The following is a 22,099-nucleotide window of genomic DNA, read 5'->3' on the forward strand; positions in this document are numbered from 1 at the left end:
TAGAGTAAACACTGATTAGATTGAGGCTCGAGGAAAGCTTTTTCCAGTGTAGATCTCTGTGTCCTCCCCTACATAGTTTAGCAATTACCTTGAGAATGTATTTTTGCACTTGGACAGACCATCAATTGTAGCCAACAGTTTCAGATAAATCTACAGTGCCTCTTCAACCTACAGTACATTCACTACACCACAACAGCCAACTAGAAGACATAGAGCACCTCTCGCTCTCTCTCGCTCAACCCCCCCCCACCCCCCCCCACCCCCCGGCCCCCCATCTTTCTCTGTCTCTCTCTCCCTAAGCAGCACTGGATCTGGGTGCTTTTCTTGTTGGTTTGAAAAATGAGGTCAGTGCATAAGGGGGCAGCAAAGAGTGCTGGGATTTTCCTAAAGTCCAAGTATCCAGTCACTCCCCACAGCTCCCCCATGACCTACATAACATGACATCATCTCGTGCTCTTTGAAGAGACAGGAAAAAGCCAATTGTGGGAACTGCTCAAGGCAATATTCAAAACCAAATAAAACATTAGTTACACAGTTGTAAAGCAAGAGCACGTCTGAACCGTGAATGGTGGCCATTCATACAGAATGTACCAAATAGCAACTGACAGAGGGGTGATATTTGATGGCCAATCTTTCAAGTGTCCAAATATCCAAAAACCTCAAAAACATCAAAAATTGACTTCAACATTTTATGCTGGGTAATACAAACTTTTACAAACCAGCACTGTGTCTTATTACTGACTAAATTCTGCAGTTCAGCTAAGAAATAAATCCAAACTGTTATAAACTTGTTATCTTCTGCTGTGTTAATATGAATCAAGACTTAAAGCATTTCAGACACAGAACAGACAGTGATTTAGTGTTTTTCTGTGGCATTTTCAGTCACACAACACCATCTAAACTCAGCTGAAACAGCAAACACGGAGAAGGACAGTGTAATTTGAACTGGGAAACTAGTAGCACAGGCAGACAATTGGCCCATTATTAGGAGACTCCTGCTAGCACTTAAAGAATCTGACACACACTGAGTGTTTACTTTTAAATCCTCCTTACACACCCATTTTGTCCCATGCGCCAACTACCGGCAAGTGTTTCTTGATTGGCTAAGCACGATTTGAATCAAAAGCATGGACAATCTCTCTTGAGCAGAATGGATTTGGAATCATTTGGATTTAAATGTCAGCCATGTTAGCCATGCTGCAGACAGAACACAGCTCCTTTTGTTGTTTGTGTTACTAAGAACATGTTGGCTATTTAAAACGAGACTCGGCAGTAGCAGGACGTGGCTTAAGGGAATGACATCATCACTGAAGCTTCCGTTGCTGACAGGCTTGAAAAGAGAAACATTGTCCTCCTGGCCACAAGACACTGAGGCCTAAATAACTTTACATGTAAGCTGTTAATGTAATCTCTTAAAAGCCTTGTTAAACAGCTCCTCCAGGTTAAATCCTGTGGGTAAATTTGTAGATCTGTTCACTGAATAAGGCAAAAATGAATGACCCTTGGTGTTTCTGTCAGTACAGTTAAACAACGCAATTTGTCACAAAGCAGACAAGCCAGAATGCTGAGAGTATGTTTGGGATTTTCATCAGAGAACAATTCCGGTGCATGATGGTCAGTAGGCAATAGGTTTTTACAATATGTAAGGAATAAAACACTACCGGACTTGTGTTATAGGAAAATAATAAACAATGGAGTGGTGTGATGGTGTGTAACCACCCCACAATTGATTATTTTCTAATAACAACATGTCCCAGGGTGTTTTCGTTCTCTTATACCACAACAATTTGCCAACGAATACCATGCCGAATTTATTAAGGAATGACAAGTTATATTTTTAATAATTATAGTTGTGAAATGTCCTCAAGACAAGTTGGATCATGTTACTGCTTACGTTACAGCAGATATAAACCCTCACCAGCCTTTCCTTTTGCTTTCTCTTGAAGTTAATAACAACAAAACCTTCTTGCCATGAAAGTGCAAAGTCCTCTGTCCTGAAGACTCTCCCATAGTTGACTTAATGACCTTTTTCCTTTGTTAAATAACTACATGTTGGAGGGGGGGGTGACGCATACAAGTCCCTGTGAATATTTTCTGCTACTATAGTAATGATAATGTAGTAAAATGAGTGCATTAACTGAAACCTCTGTTTTGAATTACAGCCAGCACTACTATCAGAGGCATGCTCTTATAGAAGCTGAACCAACACCTTTGAACCAATCAGAATTGAGAGGTCAACAGCACTGTGGTGTAAACAGTGATGTCCAGTACACACAATATTGTAACTGCAGACAATGTAAAACATCACCATTAGCACTGCATTGCATTAAGGAGGAGGCTACATTTTTGTCAACATTTGCACATTCCTAAGATTTGGAAGGATGATAATAGCAATATTGCTCATATCCTTCTTTGCAATGGCAATCATTCTAGTTCACTAGAAATTACAGCATGTTATGACACTGACTGGATTTCTGTATGCAATGCTAACCAAAGTTTATTTTCAGTTAGATGCAGCTAAATCTGTATTGATGTAATTACAGTACTGTGATACTGTCATGTAATGGAGGTGAAGACGGATGCAAGTGCAGATAATGTTTAATAAAATTACAATAAAACAGAACGCTGAAACCGTGAAACACAACAAACGACACAAAAGCATGAATCCAAACATAAACATGGAAACGAGGTGCACACTGACAGACGAGAATGCAAGACTACGAGTGCTGTACACACCGTGACATTAGTTCCTGTATATCCGTGACAGATACTATCATAAATCATGATAAAAAGTTGATTTTGTTTTTTTTCTAATAATGACAATTTAACATCTCCATATGCGTACCGTCACACCGGTCACACCACAGAAAGAATCTATACAAACAGACATATATACTGAGGCACCATTCCTGCTCATTGTTATTCACCTTAACATCTTGCTCCAGGGTACGGATGAGCTCGCCGTCCACCTGGCCGGTTTGAGCCACACGCAGGCTGCGTCTCTCGGCCTTGCGTAGTCGGTACTGCAGGATACGACATGTCTTGTTGGCCTGCTCCAGTTGCTGCCTAAGCTCCTGGAGCTGGTACACATCCTCCTCCATGTACATGTCCCTCATCTCCAGCATCTCTGAGCGTAGCTCCTCAACCTCATCCTGATATACAAACACAAACACACACACACACAAGTCAGTCAACAATCAAAATTCTTTCTCAGTACATAACCTATACACCTATATTGTTGCATTGCAACATTCCCCATTGACGAAGAATGATATGAAATTTAATGTGAAATTTAGTTGGGTCTGTGACATCACTGTGGATAAACCCCATCAGTGATGTCACTTCACAATGGTGATAAACGCATTTCTATGAATAAAACAAATCTGAAAAACAGCGGAGGTCACAGAGTGAGCTGCTGCGGGAAACGTGCACGATCCAGGTCATCCAGAACATGAGAATGTTTTATATTAAGCGCTTCAAACAAACTAGTAAGTGTATTAACGTGGCTTCTCGTGTCAGGTGTCATGACAGATGCGTGTTCCAGACATGCTTTCTTCAGTGCAGTAATTAAATTTTTACATTTATATCCTTATCAGTAAATGTCAGAAATTCATGCCAGTATTTCCATTTTACATAAAGGCTCATCCAGACAGCAAGCAAGTCTCCATTAAACTTCACTGAATGAGCGCGAGTCCACACATGCACGTCAATCCAACAGTGCACAATAGAAAGGAAGCAAAATAACATAAACTAAAATAGTCATTTTGATCAAATGCTGTTTGATGTCATTGTTAGTTGCAGCACTTATATATATATTCTTAATCCCTTAGAAGATATTGTCACTTCTATAATCTGATAACTGTTGAAATAAAATCGGATTAATGACGCATGTAAGTGCCGGTTTTTTAATCCACTGTTCCATAAACAGCCAAATGGCCTGTATCAGTCCCCAGTCCCGTCTCAGTTCATTAAGAGCAAGACATCAGACTAGTATTTGTGCTTTTATTTGTGCCCATTTGTTGTTCATTTATTTCCTTTCCCAACAGCTTCAGTCCTGCTCTAAACAAAGCAATGTTTAGAAAACATAAACAACCAAGTCAACAGAAGGTCTGCTGAGAGGTGGAAGAATAATAGTACATGGTAATTAAACGTAAATGTTATTGGATAACATACAGGTTTGATGTGACTTTAGGTAAGAGCTGCAGTGCAGGTCATATGATCCATGCTATTATAAACAGCGGAATACAGGTAATATAATCAGACTAATAATAAGGAAAGGAATAGACTGCCTATGTTATGCTGTGTAACTGATAAGGGTTAAGTGAAGGGTTAAATGTGCTTTAAAGTGCCAGCGAATAAGCTATTAATTTATACTTCATACACTCTAAAAAACACTTGGTTAAAAACAACCCAAAATGGGTTATTTTTAGCCCAGTGGCTGGGTAAATATAGGACAGAACACATTTTGGGCTAAACTAACCCATCAAGTTGGGTTGCTAATTTTAACCCAGCAAATGGATTGTTTTTGAACCCAAAGGATGGTTTCATTTTTACAAAAATGCTGGGTTCATTTTATTTCATAAAGGGGTTAATATTTTCAGAGGTTTTTTTACCCCTTGAAAATGTAAAATATACCACATTATAAACAAATATGTCAATTGGTGATTTGACATATTTCAAATCACCATTTGACATATTTGCTCTAGCAATACATTCAGAAATGTATTGCTAGAGCTGCTAAAGTGGTGTTTATAGAGAGACTTTGAAGTAAACCACTCAAATAAGTCCTATATTTAAGATGAAAACGTCAGATTTTGAGCAAAGAAGACGTTTAAAACAGCCAAAAAAACCTGAGTAACCAACTTACGATCCAGTAGTCATTACAAACAAGTAATCCAAAGCTAATGAAGATAGAGGTACACTTAATGTCATGTAAACTAGACTGTTATCGCACATTTTTGCTTTTTCTGTAGTGAGCAGTAACGGTTTTATGGATAAATATATTGATACGAACCTTGTTTCGCCAAACAAATGTAACAGTCTGTCTGTGTGAAAACCGTTACCGAGTTGATTTGACCCAAGGAGCTGGGCTGAGGCATTGGGGTGGGGTGCATTGATTCAACTGTCAGTGAAAATGACCCAGCCACTAACCCAGTGGTTGGGTTACACAAAACTGCCCAAAAACTACCCAAGACTGAAAAATACCCCCAATTAAATGACCCAAATGGCTCAACCCAGCGTTTGGGTATAAAAAATAACCCAGTATACAACGAATTAAAGCTTAAGAGTGTGTAAAATTCACATGCCTTTTCTTTTTAGCAGACTTAAAGCATCAGCTTTCTGAAATAGCTTCAAGTATTTGAACAAAGGCATTTTTATTGCCTGTAACATGCTTTGTATTAACACCTGCCCATAGGCAACTAGCGCTTGGCATTGTGGGTCAGTGTGTGCGCCGCTGTCAGGATACGAACCTGAGAACAACTGGCCATCATTTATCAATCATTCACTCTGTCGTCTACACACTCACCATAACCATCCATCATCTCAACGGGATAAATGACAACTCACACTAGATTAACTACTACAATGCTAACGTGAACTATTTGACTGGGATCACTGTGAATAAGGTTTTGACTAAACAGTCACTTAAAGGTTATAAAATTCAATTCAATTTTATTTGTATAGCGCTTTTAACAATGGCCTCAAAGCAGCTTTACAGAAACATATAAACACAGGACACCCATTTTAAGTGTGTGAATTTATTCCTATTGAGCAAGCCGCTGATGACGGTGACAAGGGAAAAACTCCCTAATGAGGAATGAGGAAGAAACCTTGAGAGGAACCAGACTCAGAAGGGAACACATCTTCATCTGGGTAACAACAGATAGTGTGAAAGTAAAAGAAAGTTCATGATGGTTTAAATATGAAGTCTGTTTGTTGAACTAGTCCACTGTTCACTAAAGGACACTTGACTGCAAAACTGTATGTGGTAATTACAGTCCTAAGGCCATCGTAGCAACCGTAGTCCCAGAAACCACAGCGAGAATTGCATTGCAGGAGCTAATAGACAGCTAGAGAGCTAAAACAGAGGCCATTTTACAGTTACATCCAGAAATGACCAATGGCTATCGTAATTAAACGTTCTTAGAGGCTTAATAAAGCGCTAATAAGACTGTGTAGTCTTATTAGTGCTCTGTTGGTAAGGTTTGGCGAAAAGGTTTGGACTTAAAAACAAACCTTCAAGGGTTCTCCAGTGTTGTATAGTTATTCGAGACTTTGCGTCCTACTCGAACCCATTTATGGTAAAGAAAAACACTCACTCTTACAGTGATTCATTGCATTCACTTCATTCAAATGTGCACACCATTTCCACAGGAATAAAACTGTCTAGCCTGTATAACGAACACATATTTGTCTTTCTGTTGACTTGGGCTACTTTACGGCAGTAATGGTGTTGGTGCGTTAGAAAAACATGTTCACGCAGCATCCATTAGAAGAATGAAGCGAACTGAGAGCAGCACTGTTCCTCAGTGTTAGAGCCTTTACGGGTTCCAGCAGAAGGACAACAGTACATGTTCTAGAGTCAGCCTTTTTTTCTGTGAGTGCAATAAGTGATGCAGATTCAGGTTAACAACAGTAGTTAATACCAGGAGAGTTTTACCTTTAAATAGTCGTTTTCAGACCGCAGTTCTTCGATTTCTCGGAGATATTCCTCGTGCATGCCATCTGTTAGCTCCTCGTTAAGATCAGAGAAGGCCAGAGATGTGCTAGCTGGCATCCGGCTGTCGAGCGAGGTGAGGGAGCGCTCGTCCCCTGGAGTAATGCTTTCCTGCCTGGCGTCTCCTCCCAACGTGCACCGCTGTCCCTCACTCTCCCCGCGAGCGCTGCTCTGTCCAGCGGCCGCGTGTTCGCTCTCAGCCCCGCCACGGCTGCTGCTTTCGGTATCGCTGCTCAGCGCGTCCGTGGACAGCTTGTTTTCCTCTGAGGCGCAGTCGGAGAGCTCGGAGCTGCTGTCAGTGGCCGAGAGTTTGCCGGACTCTTTGCCCGAGTCTTTGCTCAGATCGTCGGACGCGATACTGGCGTCTGATGCTTTCCTCCGAGCGGCCTTGTTTGATTTAACGCTACTCTTCGTAGCAGCGACTGCAGACAGCGCGGATTTCCCTGGTGATTTCCCCATCTTCTCACCCTTTGTTTCTTTCCCGATAACGGGGCTGCGTCTGGATAAACGGCTCCCTAAATGGATCGCCCCCGGTTTCACACTGAGGGTCGGTGTGCCGATCCCTCCCCGGATCTTGGTGATGGACCATCCCGGGACGTCTTTGGGTCTCGCGGGCGACGGCGCGCGGTGCGGTTTCTTCTTCTCGTGGCTTACCGCCTGTGTTTGTACGCCGTCGCCTGTTTCACACCCGCTTTCCGTTTCCATTTTGCTCCTGAGTCTCTTTTCCTTGGCCGAGACGAAGTGATTCGGGGACGCGGCGTCAACCTTTGTCTTGGTCATTCATTCCGCTTTCCAGTGCCGACTGAAAGAGAAATGAACCCCCCCCCCCGCGCGCAGAGAGCAGAGGCTCCGCTTTGGAATAAAGCCGCGCCCGCAACAACAAAAACCCTGGCTTGAATAATATCTTGCTCCAGTGCAGACAGATGCGCTGAGAAGCTTCACAAAGCTCTGTACTGGCTGCTTCTGGACCACGTTTCCGCTACTGCTCGCTTCTTCCCTTTTTTCTTCCCCCAGACCGGTTCCACTTCCACTCTCCTCAGTTTAACAGTGTAGTCAGTGAATGTAGGATGGTCTCTCTCTCTCCGCCCAGATAGCGGCTCGGGTGACGATCAGGAGCGGAACATCCTTCACGGCTCTGTACTGCCACCTGCGCCAAGTGGAGGAAAAACTAACATTCAGCAGGATCCCCAGTTATTACCTTCACTGTAGTCCAAATATTTACTGGGATATATATATATATATAGCTTTTCACAGTTCACATTATTTCAAACCACCCAATATTTATACCATTATCAACTGAAACATATGTAGAAGTATTGTAGAAGAATTTATTTTGTAATATTATTGGTGTTCCGAATCGACCGTGGGTCATAATAAATCAGATAAAAATACTGAAATGACCCCCCATCGCCCCCCCACCCCCCCATGCGCAAGTTGGTATCGCCCAACTATTGCCTCGCAACACAAGGCTTGATTACTGCAGACTGACTGGGAGAGCACAGGAAGCTCTGAGGAGAAGACTTGTTTGCATTGCTGGTCAGAGAGGGACAGTAATTAAATATATATAAAAGTATTACAGTATTAAATATATATTAATATATATAAGTATTAAATATATATAAAAAGAGATGCACCGATACAAAATTTCTCAGTCGATACCGATAACCGATTATTCAGAGTGATATCGGCCGATACCGATAGTTCTGCCTTTTATGCCTTCTAATTAATTAATAATAATTAGTGTAAAAGAATTCTAAAAGAATTACAAATAAAAACTTTATTCTCTCCATTTCCACAAGTTGTTTCAAAGTAACTGGTCTCATAAACAGAAAACATATTACACTAATTAACATTAACACATGAACTAAATTCTGAAGATTAAAGTAAGATTTCTTAACTTATTGAATGTTATTAATTCATATTAACATTGACTGAATTCTAAAAAAAAAAAAAAACCCTCCTGTTAGTCTCACATTCACTCACCACAAACAAAAGCATTTCTACTTCATCACTGAACATCAAACTGGTACTATATAATATCAACTTTTTTATATATATATTAACATTAACTGGATATATACTACTCTACAAATATATTTTTCTGTGCAATATATACTTTTTTGTCAACTCATCTTCATTTAAAAGACGACACAAGTGACATTAACACGATATACAGTGTATTTCAAGACTTACCTAGAGAAGCTCCCATCATGCAAACCATTCAAGTGAATAGCATGGAGGTGGTATTTGAAGTTGACACAAGCTGTGGAGTGACAATCGTCTGCAAAGATCAATATTCAAAGATAAAAACAGACATGCTAGAATTGAGCCCTTGCCTGCTGAAAACGTATACAGGTGAGAAAATGGAGGTGCTTGTAATGGCTACCATGGCAGTGCAGACCCAGAATATAGAGAGGAAACTGGCAATGATTGTTGTGGAGGGTGCAGGGCCTAGTTTGTTGGGAAGAAGTTGGCTACGGAAATTGTTTGTTGCCTCATCTGGTAAATAAAGTAGCAAATGTACCAGGACTTAAGTTGGCTAACGTATGGGAGAGACAATCTGAGGTGTTCAAAGAAGAGTTGGGACCACTGGTAGAGAGAGAACTCCAGAGGCTGGTGGAAGACAAGATCATTGAACCAGTACAGTTTGTAGAGTGGGCAGCTCCCATTGTTCCAGTCAGGAAACTGATGGTTCTATCCGAATTTGTGGAGATTACAAATTCACAGTAAATCGAGCTCTAGTGTGGAGCAGAATCCAATTCCCAAGGTAGAAGATTGATTTGCTCAGTTGGCAGGAGGAAAAGAAATTCTCCAAACTGGACATGAGCCATGCGTATCAGCAGATAATGCTGGACAAAAATTCCAAGAAGTATGTTACAATTAACATGCACAAGGGATTGTGTACTTATAACAGGTTACCATTTGGAGTTGCTTCAAGTCCAGCGATCTTCCAGCGCACAATGGAAGTGATTCTGCAAAACATCACACGCGTCACAGTTTATCTGGATGATATTTTAGTCTCAGGGGCTAATGAAGAAGAACATCTGCAGAACTTGGATGAGGTGCTGAGTAGGCTAGAAAAGAGTGGACTGAGACAGAAAAGGAACAAGTGTGAGTTCATGGGAGAAGTAGTGGTATTTTTAGGTCACAAAATTAATGCCACAGGATTACAGCCATTAGCAGAAAAAGTACAAGCTGTAAAAGAAGCTCCTACACCATGAACTGAGAGTGAACTGAAGGCTTATTTAGGCTCGTTATTAACTTACCACAAATTTCTGCCCAGTTCTTCAACCTTGTTTGCGCCCTTGCATGCACTTCTGAGAAAAGATGAAAAATGGACATGGGGCTGCAAGCAGCAAGAAGCTTTTGTGAAGTCAAAGAATCCTCTTCAGTCGTCTGTCATCTTAGTGCACTATGATTCCACTAAACCCCTCATCCTGGCTTGTGATGCTTCCCCTTATGGGGTTGGTGTGGTGCTGTTGCATCAACTGGAAGATGGAACAGACAGACCGATAGATTTTGTTTCACGAACATTAAATGCAGCAGAAAATTATTCTCAACTGGACAAAGAGGGTCTAGCTGTCATTTTTGGAGTAAAAAAAATCCCACTTACTTGTATGGTAGACAGTTCACTGTTGTGATGGATCACAAACCTCTGATATTGCTGTTTAACGAAATGAGAGAGGTGCTACAAATGGCATCTCCATGTATATAGAGGTGGGCAATCACACTGTGGATACGAGTACACCATTGTGTACAGGGCTGACACAATTTTGAGAAAGAGAAGTGGAGAAAAGACAGGGAAGAGATGGGGAAAAAAGGGTTGCAGACCTTAGTGAAAGGGGAAAACGATATCAAAGAAAGAAATGGAGAGAAAGCAGGAGGTCAGTAGTCAAGCACTATTGCCAGATCCAGGGCATCTCTTCAGGAAATGACAACCGCTTCTCCTAGTCCTGAAGAACCCCCACAGCCAGGTCCTTCAAGGTAAGAATAAGGAAAATGTGCGCTTTACAAATAAGCGAGGATCGGGGCTTGAGACATAAGAGACTGGTTTTTATGCATTGATGACAGAATGCGGTATATTAAATTATTTTGTTGTTTGAGATATTTTACACAGTGTAAAAACACAGAAGAGTTTAATGAATAGAGCTGTGACGGTGTGGGGGGGTTAGTGAAATGAATATCACTATGTAATGTAATATAATATTATACAATAATAATAATACTATAATTTTATAGTCTTAAATTAAACAAAAACCTACATTTAAAAAAATTTAACGAGGCTTTATTTTAGCACTGAAACAGCCGTGAATGAAACAACCTTGTTATGTCGTGTTGTTGCAATGAGAAGCTGGCCGAGGGCGCTGTGGGATACGGTATTGTGATTGACCCGCATAGTGTTTGCCCTTTTAACACTTATCCCCCCCCCCCCCCCCCCAAAAAATGAACCCAAAATGTTCCCCGATCGCCGATGTAACATTTGGTTTCCAACAAGATCCACTGCAGCAGCAGAACCCGAAGTGAAATAGCAGAATTCGCCTGACTGGATTTTGCCGCTCAAACAAACCCGCACCAAACTAACAGACAACATCATATAAGGTGTTTGATTATGATTATGTAATTTGTGTATTAATATGAAATCTCCCTCTATATGCTAGGCTATAAATACAAATGAATGTAGCAACTGTTATTATTATTACAGTACACTTATATACAAAACGTTGTACTTTGTACATGTCATAGTGCCCACTCAAACAGAAACATGAACATGGCGTGTGATGTGACACCACCGCACCTGGCACTCACAGCACTCACTGTGGTCACAGCCCTATTAATGGTTATGTCTTACTCGCTGCGCTTACTCCGATACACTACTTACATTAGTGTTTACATTGCACAATTGAACTGTTTTCTTATCACATTTTTAATACTTTCCTTGACTGTTTGCTGTATAGTGATCATTTATTTACTGCTTCTAGGCAATGTAATTAAGGAAAGAAGCAAGCTAGGAAAGTGAGAATAAAACAACAGAAAGAAATTGAAAAATTGAGGAACCAGCTACTGAGAGAAAAACAGAAAAAGGACAAATATAAGAAGAGATTTCAACGCTTGTCAGAAAAACACAAATCTCCACATTGCCCTGTGAACTCTGCTGTTCGCAAATCCCTTTTATTTAATCCATCTCTAGTTGACACCATCAGACATAAATATGCAAATACTAAGAAACAAAGAGTGAGGCAGACAATAATAAGCATAATGTAATAAAATTATATTATTAAATAATTATTTGGACATTAACCAAATAGCTTACAATTGTGGCCTGGCCACCCTGTTTACTTGTGGTCCAGCCTGTTATATCACACGTTTGTCATCATAATATGTTAATGTTGTTAAATAATTATGCATATTTTTATGCTGATTGTTTTGTTAAGACTGATGAATAAAGCAAAAATAAAAATTGTGATCAAATTCTGTGGATTTTCATTTTTACTGTGAAAAATGTAATGACATTTCAGAGCATCTTCGGGGGGGGGGAACACAATTGCTGAATATTTGATGAAAACAGTCACTATTAAATTCATTAATGAGTGTGGTATAGTTACGGGGACATCAAGTCTTCTAGAAAATATAATTACTAGTTAAAAAATCAACTATTACGAATACTCTCTAGTGATGTAAATATGTCATGTGACAGGGTGGACAAAGTTCCTACACCACATGTGAAATGTTTGGTCAGGATTATTAGGTTATACTAGCTTGAGCTTGACCAGTGTGTTTTTCTAATAGACAGACATTTTCTTCCTCTGATATGACAAAAAAAATTAATCAATTTTTAAAAGAAAAATTCAACAAACATGCTCAGTCCAAAATCTCAGGAAGATATTTCACATACTTTTGTGGATATAGAGGTTACAGATGTTTGATCAATAACACATAAAGACAATACATTTGAACTAATAAATAAGTTATTAATTATCCTAGACACAAGTTATTAACCACCCTATTATGTTATGGGTCAATTTGACCCATTTCCACATTTGAGATGTCTGAAATACTGGTTAATCTCTCTTTTTCTCTTTGAAATTTTTTGACTTTCCTCATTTAAGGTCATGAACTTATATGCAAATATTTCATTTGTTGAGGACAAGCCATAATAAAGGTTTACTGTTTTAAGCTGTTCTTTGCTGATTTGTGTGTGGAAGTCATTTTGACCCATTACATAATGGATGTAACTTTTTTCCCAACATAATGGGAGGGTTAAGGAATGTGATGTAGTATAGAATTATAGACCACACTTTTGTATAGTAATGTGTTTTGGACAGAGCCAATGGGAAATGAATGGTGTAATGGCGTAAGCAGCGCTCTTGCTCCATCTAGTGGTTACTTTTAGAAAGTACAATTGCAAGGATGGAAAAGGGGCACAAGAGGTCTAAGATGTTTAGAAGTGAACTGTGATAATCATAAGATAAGAAAAAAAAGGAAAAAGTTTTTTTTTTCTTTTTCTCACACACAATTCGATTATGTGTTCGGTGATAATGCAAAATCCAAAGTCAACTGTAAGGAAATGTTTCAGTGTGGGTAGGAAAGAGACAGATTTGGGCTGTTTTTAATGAGTAGGGAACAATGCTATATTGTGCAGAGTCAGTGGGTGTAATTGCCGTGTGTAATGCTGGATGAAAGCCTTTCTTTCATCTTTTGCTCTGTGTTCCTCAAACTTCCACAAATCTTTGGAGCAATGACTCAGTAGCAATCAATAATTGTGGATTTCAGGACAGTGTTCTTTTGTGGCAAAGTGGTTTTAAACACTGTTTTGTTTTGTTGTTTAATGGGGAGTATAATTATTGAGGGGGCAAAAACAGCTAAAACTGTCCTCTGTTTAGAGTTAAATTTAAAGAACTGGCAAAAGAGAGAGAAGGCTGCTGATGAAATTACTGAATTGTCTTTGTCTTCATTCAGTTCTCATCAGTCCATCTCAATCCAGCGAACACTCACTTAACTACATTCCAAATATACAAACAGTTCAAGTCATTCTTCAAAGTTATATTGTCCCATTTCTTAGGATCTTGAGGACCTTTACATTCATTGTGTCTCTGTGTTTCTCACTTGGTCTCCCTTTTGCACTCATGAATGTTTTCTTATTAGCACCAGGGTCACTGAAGGTCATGGTGTGCCGCTCTATTTGTTGTACACAAGAAGAGAAGCGTGTATCAGTGATGCCTGCTTACATTATTAACAAGAAGGATCATACACACGGAACAAACTTATCTCTCATTAATAATGCATCAATTATACGATACGATCAGTCATGGCAGTAGTTTTCAGGATTTATGTGACTTCATTATAGCTCAATGTAACAAATTATTTGATGATATAAAAAATAGAGATTATCAGAACAAAAACAAATAGATGAACTTGTATGTAGATGTGACTTGCCTGACAAAATCTTTAGTAAGCACCTCATCCTGATCAGGGTTCAAATAGATCTGGGATGCAAGGTGAGAACACACCCTGGATAGGATGCCAGTCTGTTGCAGGGTATCACGCACACACAAACACACATTTACACACAGCTCTCGGGGCAACCCAGAGGAATCCCAATCTAACATGGGAAGAACATGTGAAACTCCAGACTGGCAGTAACCCAAGCCTGGAGCTGTGAGACGGCAATACTAACTGCTGCATTACCATCCGGCCCAAAAACACACAGATGGATGAACTTGAATGTAGAAGTTACCTAACTGATAAAACTTGTTCAGGGATGGATTCAGAGCCTATCATGGGCACACTGAAACATGATGGGAATACAGTACGCCCTGGATGGGACACCAGTTCATCGCAGAGACTGGTTACACCTTCATACCTAGGGGCAATTTAGAGTAGAGTATGCACCCACTGGCACATTTTTTGAGGTGAGAGGAGACTGAAGAATCCAGAGAAAACCCACACGGACACAGGAAGTACATGTGAGTCTCTACACAAACGTTAACCCGAGCTCAGTATTGAACCCGAGACCCTTGAGCTGGAACACTGCCCACTGCGCCGCCCTAAACCGTTCCGTTTATCACTACCAACACTGTGACGTGGCCCGAATGATGTCAGGCGACAAAGTCCAGCGAATCCGATTGGCCAATCCGCGTGTCAGTGAACCCGCCTACTTCAGTCACTTCCGTCTCTGTGTCAACTGCGTTAGCGTCCCAGCACTCCGTGTGATTCAGTGTGAACCAGGCGCTGCACTACATCACGTTCAAATCAGCACAGGTAGGAAATGAACTATCTAACTTTTCCACTTCAGCTTTGTTGAGGTTTTTTAAAGCGCACGAGCGTACGTGCAGATAAACCATGTCTGTCAGTCTGAACCCTCAGAAGATTCAGAACTCTCAGAAGATTGTAAGTTAGCTTGCTGTTTAGCTTTAGCTATCGCGCTTTAGCACTTCTGATGCGAGCATCCGCTGCTGTGTAGAAGCGACAGAGAGACATTTACTGTTATTTACTGTAATATTTAGCATTATTAGTTAAATACGTTCTGCTTTGAACTGGAGTGATGCGAAACTACATTAGCACAGCTAGCGAGATAACTAGCTGAAAGCTCAGGCTGCTGCTTGTTGTTGAACTCTAGTGACTATATGCTGTGAGTTGTTAGTATTGATTCGCTCTCCTTTTATAAACAGCATTACTGGACAAACTCTGCTGCAGCTGTGTGCTGTTACTGTCTCGGTTGTTGTGGATAGTGGTAAGTTAACCGGCTTCACTTGTGAATTTATTTCATATTACATCTTCATTTCTATAATGTGACTTGTTTGTAAGTTTGGTTTTTTTGACACGTCTTTAGAGTGACTCAGAAGATAATCATGATACTGTCCATACAGCAGTTTAAGGACATTGCTGGGAATTAATATAACAGCCATCAGCTCAACATATCTTAGGTCAGGGCTTTAAATATTAAACTCAAATGTGTATAATAATATTCTAGCTTATTATGGGACCTTTTTTTATTTCAGATGTTTTGACTCAGAGTTGTCGTGTGTGTGTTTTTTGTTGTTTTTTTTGAAGTACCAAGTTCAATGATATTTTAATTTAAAGTGCACCTATTATGGTATTTTCAAATATTACCTTTCATGTAGTGTGTTATAGAGCTGTTTGAATGTTAAAAAAAAAAGTCTGCAAAGTTTCAAAAATCAAAGCGCATGACAGTTATTAACTCCTTTTTTTTATCATAGAATTTTTATTGGAAAATCGCATTTTACATATTATTACACCCCATCCAACAACCCCAACAAAATAATCACAGCCAAAACTGAAAGAAAGGGGGAAACAAAAAACAACAACAATAAACAAACAACCAGAAAAACAAACAAACAAATAAATGAAGAGAAAAAAAAAAAGCCAAGATGATTAGTATTTACCATCTACCTTTCCTCAATACACCTCCAGGGTGTGTACATCATTGAAGTAGGTAATAAATTGTTGCCATTTTCCCAAAAATGATTCACCCCTGCCTCTGATGTTATACTTGATTTTTTCAAGTTTTAAAAAGAGCATTAAATCTTTAAGCCAGACTGATATAGAGGGGGGTTGTGGAGAGGTCCAAGACAGCAATATTCTGCACCGAGCAAGTAACGATGCAAAAGCCACAACACTAGCTTCTTTATAGTTCAGAGGCTGATGCTGAGGTGGAACACCAAAGATGGCAAGACAGTTATTGACTCCTAAAAGAAGGAACCATTTCTGAACAGCTGAATCGAGTCATTAATAATTCCAGACTCACTTCCTGTACTAACCTACCTAGGTTTGTAACAAAAAGCCGTGCCTCTGGACTTCCTCGGCTGCTCACTGACAGACGGAGCTGAAAGTCGTTATGGTAGTGGGCGTTTCCTTTTTGAAACACGCTGACAGGTGTAGACCAATCACAACAGACTGGGATGTCTGACCAATCAGAGCAGAGTATGCTCTCTGAAAGGAGGAGTTTAGAATGAATCCTTTAGAACGGATCTTTTAATGAGTCGTTTGTGAAATTGGGGGGAAAAAGGTGATGCTGCAATTTAAATTATGAGCACATTAAAGTATTTTTTGACCTTGGATGCATGTAAATCTATTGTATGAGACATCTAAAACAAAATTAAGCACGTTTCAAAACCATAATAGGTGCACTTTAACATCTGAAAACTCAACTGACGTACAAAAAGAGCAAAACAAAAGAGACCAGCCACTTATTACAACTGGTTTGTCCTATAAAACTGATCTCTCATAAAATTGCTTGGGATGTAATTTATCATGAGCTTGATATTATCAGCTTATCGCCCAGCCCTGGTTAATTGCAGGGTGTCTCATAGGGTGGAGTTGCTTTACCTCCATTTCCTGTACCTGATCGTGTAAATGCTGCACTAATAAATATCAAGTACATTATGTGTCTTAAGTATTAATGCTTTATTATTGTGAGCGTCTTCTTTAAACTTCCAAATTTGGAATAGTGAATGTTGTTTTTAAAGGGTCATGAAACCTCCCTCTTTCAGCTCAAGTCTACCTCTCAATGTTTTTGAAAAATGCAGCTTAAATGGGCATGGATGGCTGTGAGAAGAAGGGGGTGTGGCAGGGAAAGGCAGGAGAGGAAGAGGGGGTGAGCCTTCAGAACACTCACAATAAAGATGGATAGTGACAAAGTTTGCAGATGAGGCAGAGGACTTCTCTCCTCCTGAATCCCCAGGGCTAAATGGAGACGCAGTAGATAGCAGTGCAGGTCCTCTACCCTATCTATTTGAAGCATTAGCCCCTGGCTTGACTATGGAGGAAAACATAACACAACCGGAGGCAGTGCGGATGGGAGAAGTGTCTGAATGGTAGCTAGCTAATAGGCTCAAGCATTTCATGAATAAAAGGCGAAGGCTCTTCCCTTCAACGCGGACTCTCATTGCATAGTTTTGTACGCGATGGCCGCGGAGCTTTAAGCGGTTTAATTAGCTCAAAAGGCAAGTAAACCTTTCGTGGTTAAAAATTAGACACGTACCTCATTTGAAGGGATGGAAAAGTCCTCGAGACTTAGTACCGCATCATTGTGTAGATGCAAACTGCTCTCATGAGCAAGTCCGACGTCCACCTTTCTCCAATTCTCATAGCTCTCCCGAGAAAACGCACTCGAACACTTACACCACTGAAACAGACACCTCCGACCCATTTGAACGCCTCTCTCATCTACTACATCTGTAGGAAAGCACCACGTGCAGTCATGAATAATTAAGAGACAGCATCTTCCCATAGGATAAGAACACGCAGGCTCATGAATAATTGAGACACTGACACGTCATCGAAGTACTATAGTACATTGCCATGTCACTTCCTGTGACAGGACAAGATTTTAAACCTGGAAGACGGAAATAGTGGGGGGGAAAAAAAGCTCAAAATGAACCAGTTTTCTCCTACAATTAAAATTAACGGATGCTAAGATTGTCTTTTATGATGTGCGACACAAACGCCTCTGTTAAAATCTCAGAAAATGTAGTTTAGTGTTTCATGACGCTTTAAACGAACTCCTCTTGACCCCAGTATTATATTCCAGAGGACTCTGAAACTCAGGTGGAGCTTCTAAATGACTGAAGATTTCAACTTGGAGATTCATTCATTCATCTTCAGTAAGCACTTTATCCAGGTCATTGTCACTGTGGCTTTGGAGCCTATCCCAGGAACACTGGGCATGTGGTGGGAATACACCCTGAATGGGACACTAGTCTATCATAGGGCACCATGCGTGCACACACACACACACACACAAACACAATATTCAGAGTTGCCAAATCACTTACCAGTTTTTTGGAAGGTGAGTGGAGCCCAGAGGAAACCCACTCAAACACAGGAAGAACAACGCAGAATGTCACACAGACATTAACACTAGCTCAGGATCAAACTGGAGAATCTGGAGCTGTGAGGTAGCAGTGCTACCTGCTGTACCACCATGCTCTTAAACCTAAAAGTGATATTAAATACTGAAGCATCAAACTGTCACTTGTGATGCTCAGTCCTGCAGGTCACTTGTGTCTTGCACCTCATTGTTCCTCAGGTTCCCATTGTGCACTCCTGTTGCTGATAAGTGTTAAAGGCAGCTTTAGAGAGGTGGGTATGGTCCACAAACATTCCAGAGAGGATTAATGTTGCACCCCGCGCGTGTGTGTGGGTGGGTATATGGGTGGGCAGGTCTGTCAGGGTGAAGGTGTGTACAGTTGTCTGTGCATCAATGTCTTGTGCCTGAACTTGCTGATTCATGCTATGCCTCGTCATGTGCGTACCCTAAGCTTGATTTATGTGACACAGTTGTGTATAAAAGTCGGCATGTGATTTGAAGAAGTGTGAACAGAGTGAGTGTCAGTCTAGTGTTTTGTGCAAGAGTTTCAGTTGACTTTGTAACAGGAACAGTCCTGACCTTTGTGCTTATGCAAACCTATTTGCATCACTGTACACGGTTCATGTACATAGTTAATCACACATGTTCACCTTATATGTTTGGAATTGTGTAGGTTTTTTTTTAAAGTTTTTTTTTTTATTACAATGGTTATTCACGCTCTCATCCTATTTCAGGTGAATGGGAGCACTGCCTCATTTGCAGCTTGTAGATGTTTGTGTATCTTGTCAAGTAAGGACATAAATGAAGTAAATCAGTAGAGGCTAGTTCTGGTACTAGCAAGCGTGTTTTCATACAGGTTTACTTGCCATCCAAGCTCACATACGCACGCTGTACATGCTCACCCTGGGTCAGGAAGACTGACTTCATTGCAGCACGGAGCTTGAATCAGCAATTTTCTTTTGGGAAAGATGACGTGTTCTTCCCATAGAGTTCCCTATAGTTGTGATGATGAATATACATTTCAACCTTAGTGCAATAATAAAAAAAAAAACAACAACTACTCCTGTGCAACAGGGTTTTAGTGTTATAGTATTTTTAGACCATATACTATTTGTACTAGTGTGAGGATGTTTTTTGGTAGTCTTCAATGTACATCTGTAAGTTGCTCTGTATAGGTGCTTGTGCTAAAGTTGACTAGTGTTGGGAAAATTAGCTTTTCCTTTTGTTAGATTGAGCTCAAAAATGGGGATATGTGCAAACATAATATTTCAACAGCTGATCAACTGGACGAATGTCCCTTAATATATCTTAAGTCTGGTAGGATATTAATCCTGTGGCTACTTATGTGGTAATAATATGCTGATGTTAAACATAATTTATGAGCACAGTAACAAGATCGGACAACTTAAGACAATAAATGTTAAATATAGACGAGACATTTGCTATTAAAATCAGATGAGGCTTTATTAAATTACTTGAATACACAGAGTTTAAACCAACACATCAGCACACACGCACACATACAAACAAAGGGGGTGAAGGTAGTTTTGATGGAGAATGAATGGCTCCCTAGTTTTAACACTGTACGCTGTTCTTAGACCTCGACCTGAATGAACCATCAACAATTCATTTCATTTTCACCTCGTTTTAGAAGGGTTCTATTAAATACACCAGCTTCAACTGGTCTGGTTGCTTTTGAGCGGCGTCTAGGAGGACCACTCAGAATGGTGAATGGAGTGGGGTCTCGTAGGCTTGGCGGCAGTTCTTCTGGTTCTTTCACGACTGGAGTTAGGAAGCTTTGCCAAAACCAGTTCACACAGACGTTGATTGCAGAGCCCTCTTGCAGATGTTCGTTGAAGAGAGAACTCCTGAAGAGGTTGAGTGGAGAACTCCTGGAAGCTGTTGGTTGAAGAGAACTCCTTAAGATGTGGGTTTGAAGAAGACTCTTGCAGCTGTTGTTAGTTGATGAGGACTCCCTGAAGATGTTGATTGGGGAGTACCTTTTGAAAAACGTTGGTAGAAGAGAGACTCATTGTTTTCATGGTGTCCAAGGCTCTTAACTCTTCCGAGCTGGGCGGAACCTGAAAGGTTTTACTCCGATCAGCATGAAGTTAGGGAGGGGTGTAGCTACGTTCTCTGCCCATGACTTTACTCAGTCCATTGTCTTTGTGGTTACATTATTTCATTTATAGAGTGTGGATTAAACTTTTAGTCCCAACTGTTGGTACATACCTAACAACCTGCTACCCGAGTTTCCTTACTCCCATCTTTCAGGAAGTCACACAAGGAACACACACGTACCAAATATGACATATGTTGGCCGCTGTTAACACATGACTAATAATTAATCACACATCTATATCCATAATCAATCATACTCATGCATGTTAAACAATCACATGTCTAAATGCAACTTTGAGGTTACGAGCATGATAATTACAAGGCAACACACTGAAGAAAATGGGCAATTTCAGTTGTTATTGTATTATTCTTGCAGTCCTTGGTCTTTTTTGAATATATGAGGTGTCCTGATTCAGTTGGTGTGACAAAGGTGTAATAAGGACTGTGTCAAAGTCAAATGAGTAAGAGAACAAAGGGCTTTGCCTGTGTTGATTGTCCTTGGGGCCTGTTTGGGTGAAACCCCCCCCCCCCCCTTTCCCAAAGTTATCAGCTGTGGCCTAGATCAATGAGTTTGAGGAGAGGTTTGCTAATCTGTGAGGGATCATCCATTGTTCACAAGACAGTGAAATCCCAGCAATCAGCCGTGAGCTGTCATTGGCTTGGTGCCCCAAAGTCTGCACACAGGGGCTCATGATTTAAGGCTCATGTGAAGGGGTGATGTTATGCTTAAGATCTTGTGTGCTGAGGTCCTACACTAGGGACATTCCTAGTTTAATTATTGAAGTGTCCGTAAAAGAGGAAAATGTAATCGGCCTGGGTGTGTGGATTTGGATGCATAATCAAGCAACACATTTCCCCACATTTCCTGTATTCGAACGTTCCTCCTGTCCCCGGCGATACTCATATTTGTGTGATCAACAGATGTAATTTAGTTGTATAAAGATCAAAAATATTAAAACGGACCGCAAAAGCTCAGTACTCTGTAGCTCCTACTGTAGCAGCACACGGTTTGCCACACAGCGTGGGAGTGAACATTTCTCTGAATTAAGAAACATTGTGATCGCAGTGACAGTGTGAAGTTCATGATGTTTGGAATTGAGATTAGGTTCTGTGTTTGTTTGTTTGCTTGCGCAAACTGACGCACGGTAGAAGCTGCTCATCCCTCCAGGTTCAAATGAGGCCTCTTGTGTTTCGACCTGACAGACAATGCAGCACCTGCACACTGCTGAGGCTGGGTTTATTTAGCCAGGTGTCATTCGACAGGGCATTTGGACTCGGTTTCCGATCGAGTTTTACTCATCCACGCAGAGCTCCGAATACTAAGATAAACTGCACGGCAGAGATGTGGGTGGTTTAGGGGTAAGCTATTAAAGCACTGAGTACAGTGGGGGAAATAAGTATTGAACACATCAACATTGTTTTCAGTAAAT

General features: G+C 40.5%; 2 protein-coding genes across 3 annotated transcripts in view; one reads left to right on the plus strand and one right to left on the minus strand.

The window, feature by feature from the left end:
* Positions 1-8,005, minus strand: part of soga1 (suppressor of glucose, autophagy associated 1) — a 71,687-nt gene extending 63,682 nt beyond the window's left edge. Inside the window, exons 1-2 of the mRNA XM_053642866.1 lie at positions 6,662-8,005; positions 2,928-3,152 (exon numbers count right to left, since the gene is read on the minus strand). Coding sequence (XP_053498841.1) covers positions 2,928-3,152; positions 6,662-7,498 — 1,062 coding nt within the window. The 5' untranslated portion in view covers positions 7,499-8,005. The remainder of the gene's footprint in view (positions 1-2,927; positions 3,153-6,661) is intronic.
* A 6,771-nt stretch (positions 8,006-14,776) lies between these two features.
* Positions 14,777-22,099, plus strand: part of osbpl2b (oxysterol binding protein-like 2b) — a 30,244-nt gene continuing 22,921 nt past the window's right edge. The window contains exons 1-2 of one of the 2 annotated variants that reach the window (XM_053643214.1): positions 14,777-14,977; positions 15,388-15,449. In XM_053643214.1, coding sequence (XP_053499189.1) covers positions 14,809-14,977; positions 15,388-15,449 — 231 coding nt within the window. In that variant the 5' untranslated portion in view covers positions 14,777-14,808. The remainder of the gene's footprint in view (positions 14,978-15,387; positions 15,450-22,099) is intronic. The other variant, XM_053643215.1, reaches the window with a different exon arrangement.

The sequence above is a fragment of the Ictalurus furcatus genome, chromosome 15, assembly GCF_023375685.1.
Source record: "Ictalurus furcatus strain D&B chromosome 15, Billie_1.0, whole genome shotgun sequence".
Lineage (NCBI taxonomy): Eukaryota > Metazoa > Chordata > Actinopteri > Siluriformes > Ictaluridae > Ictalurus > Ictalurus furcatus.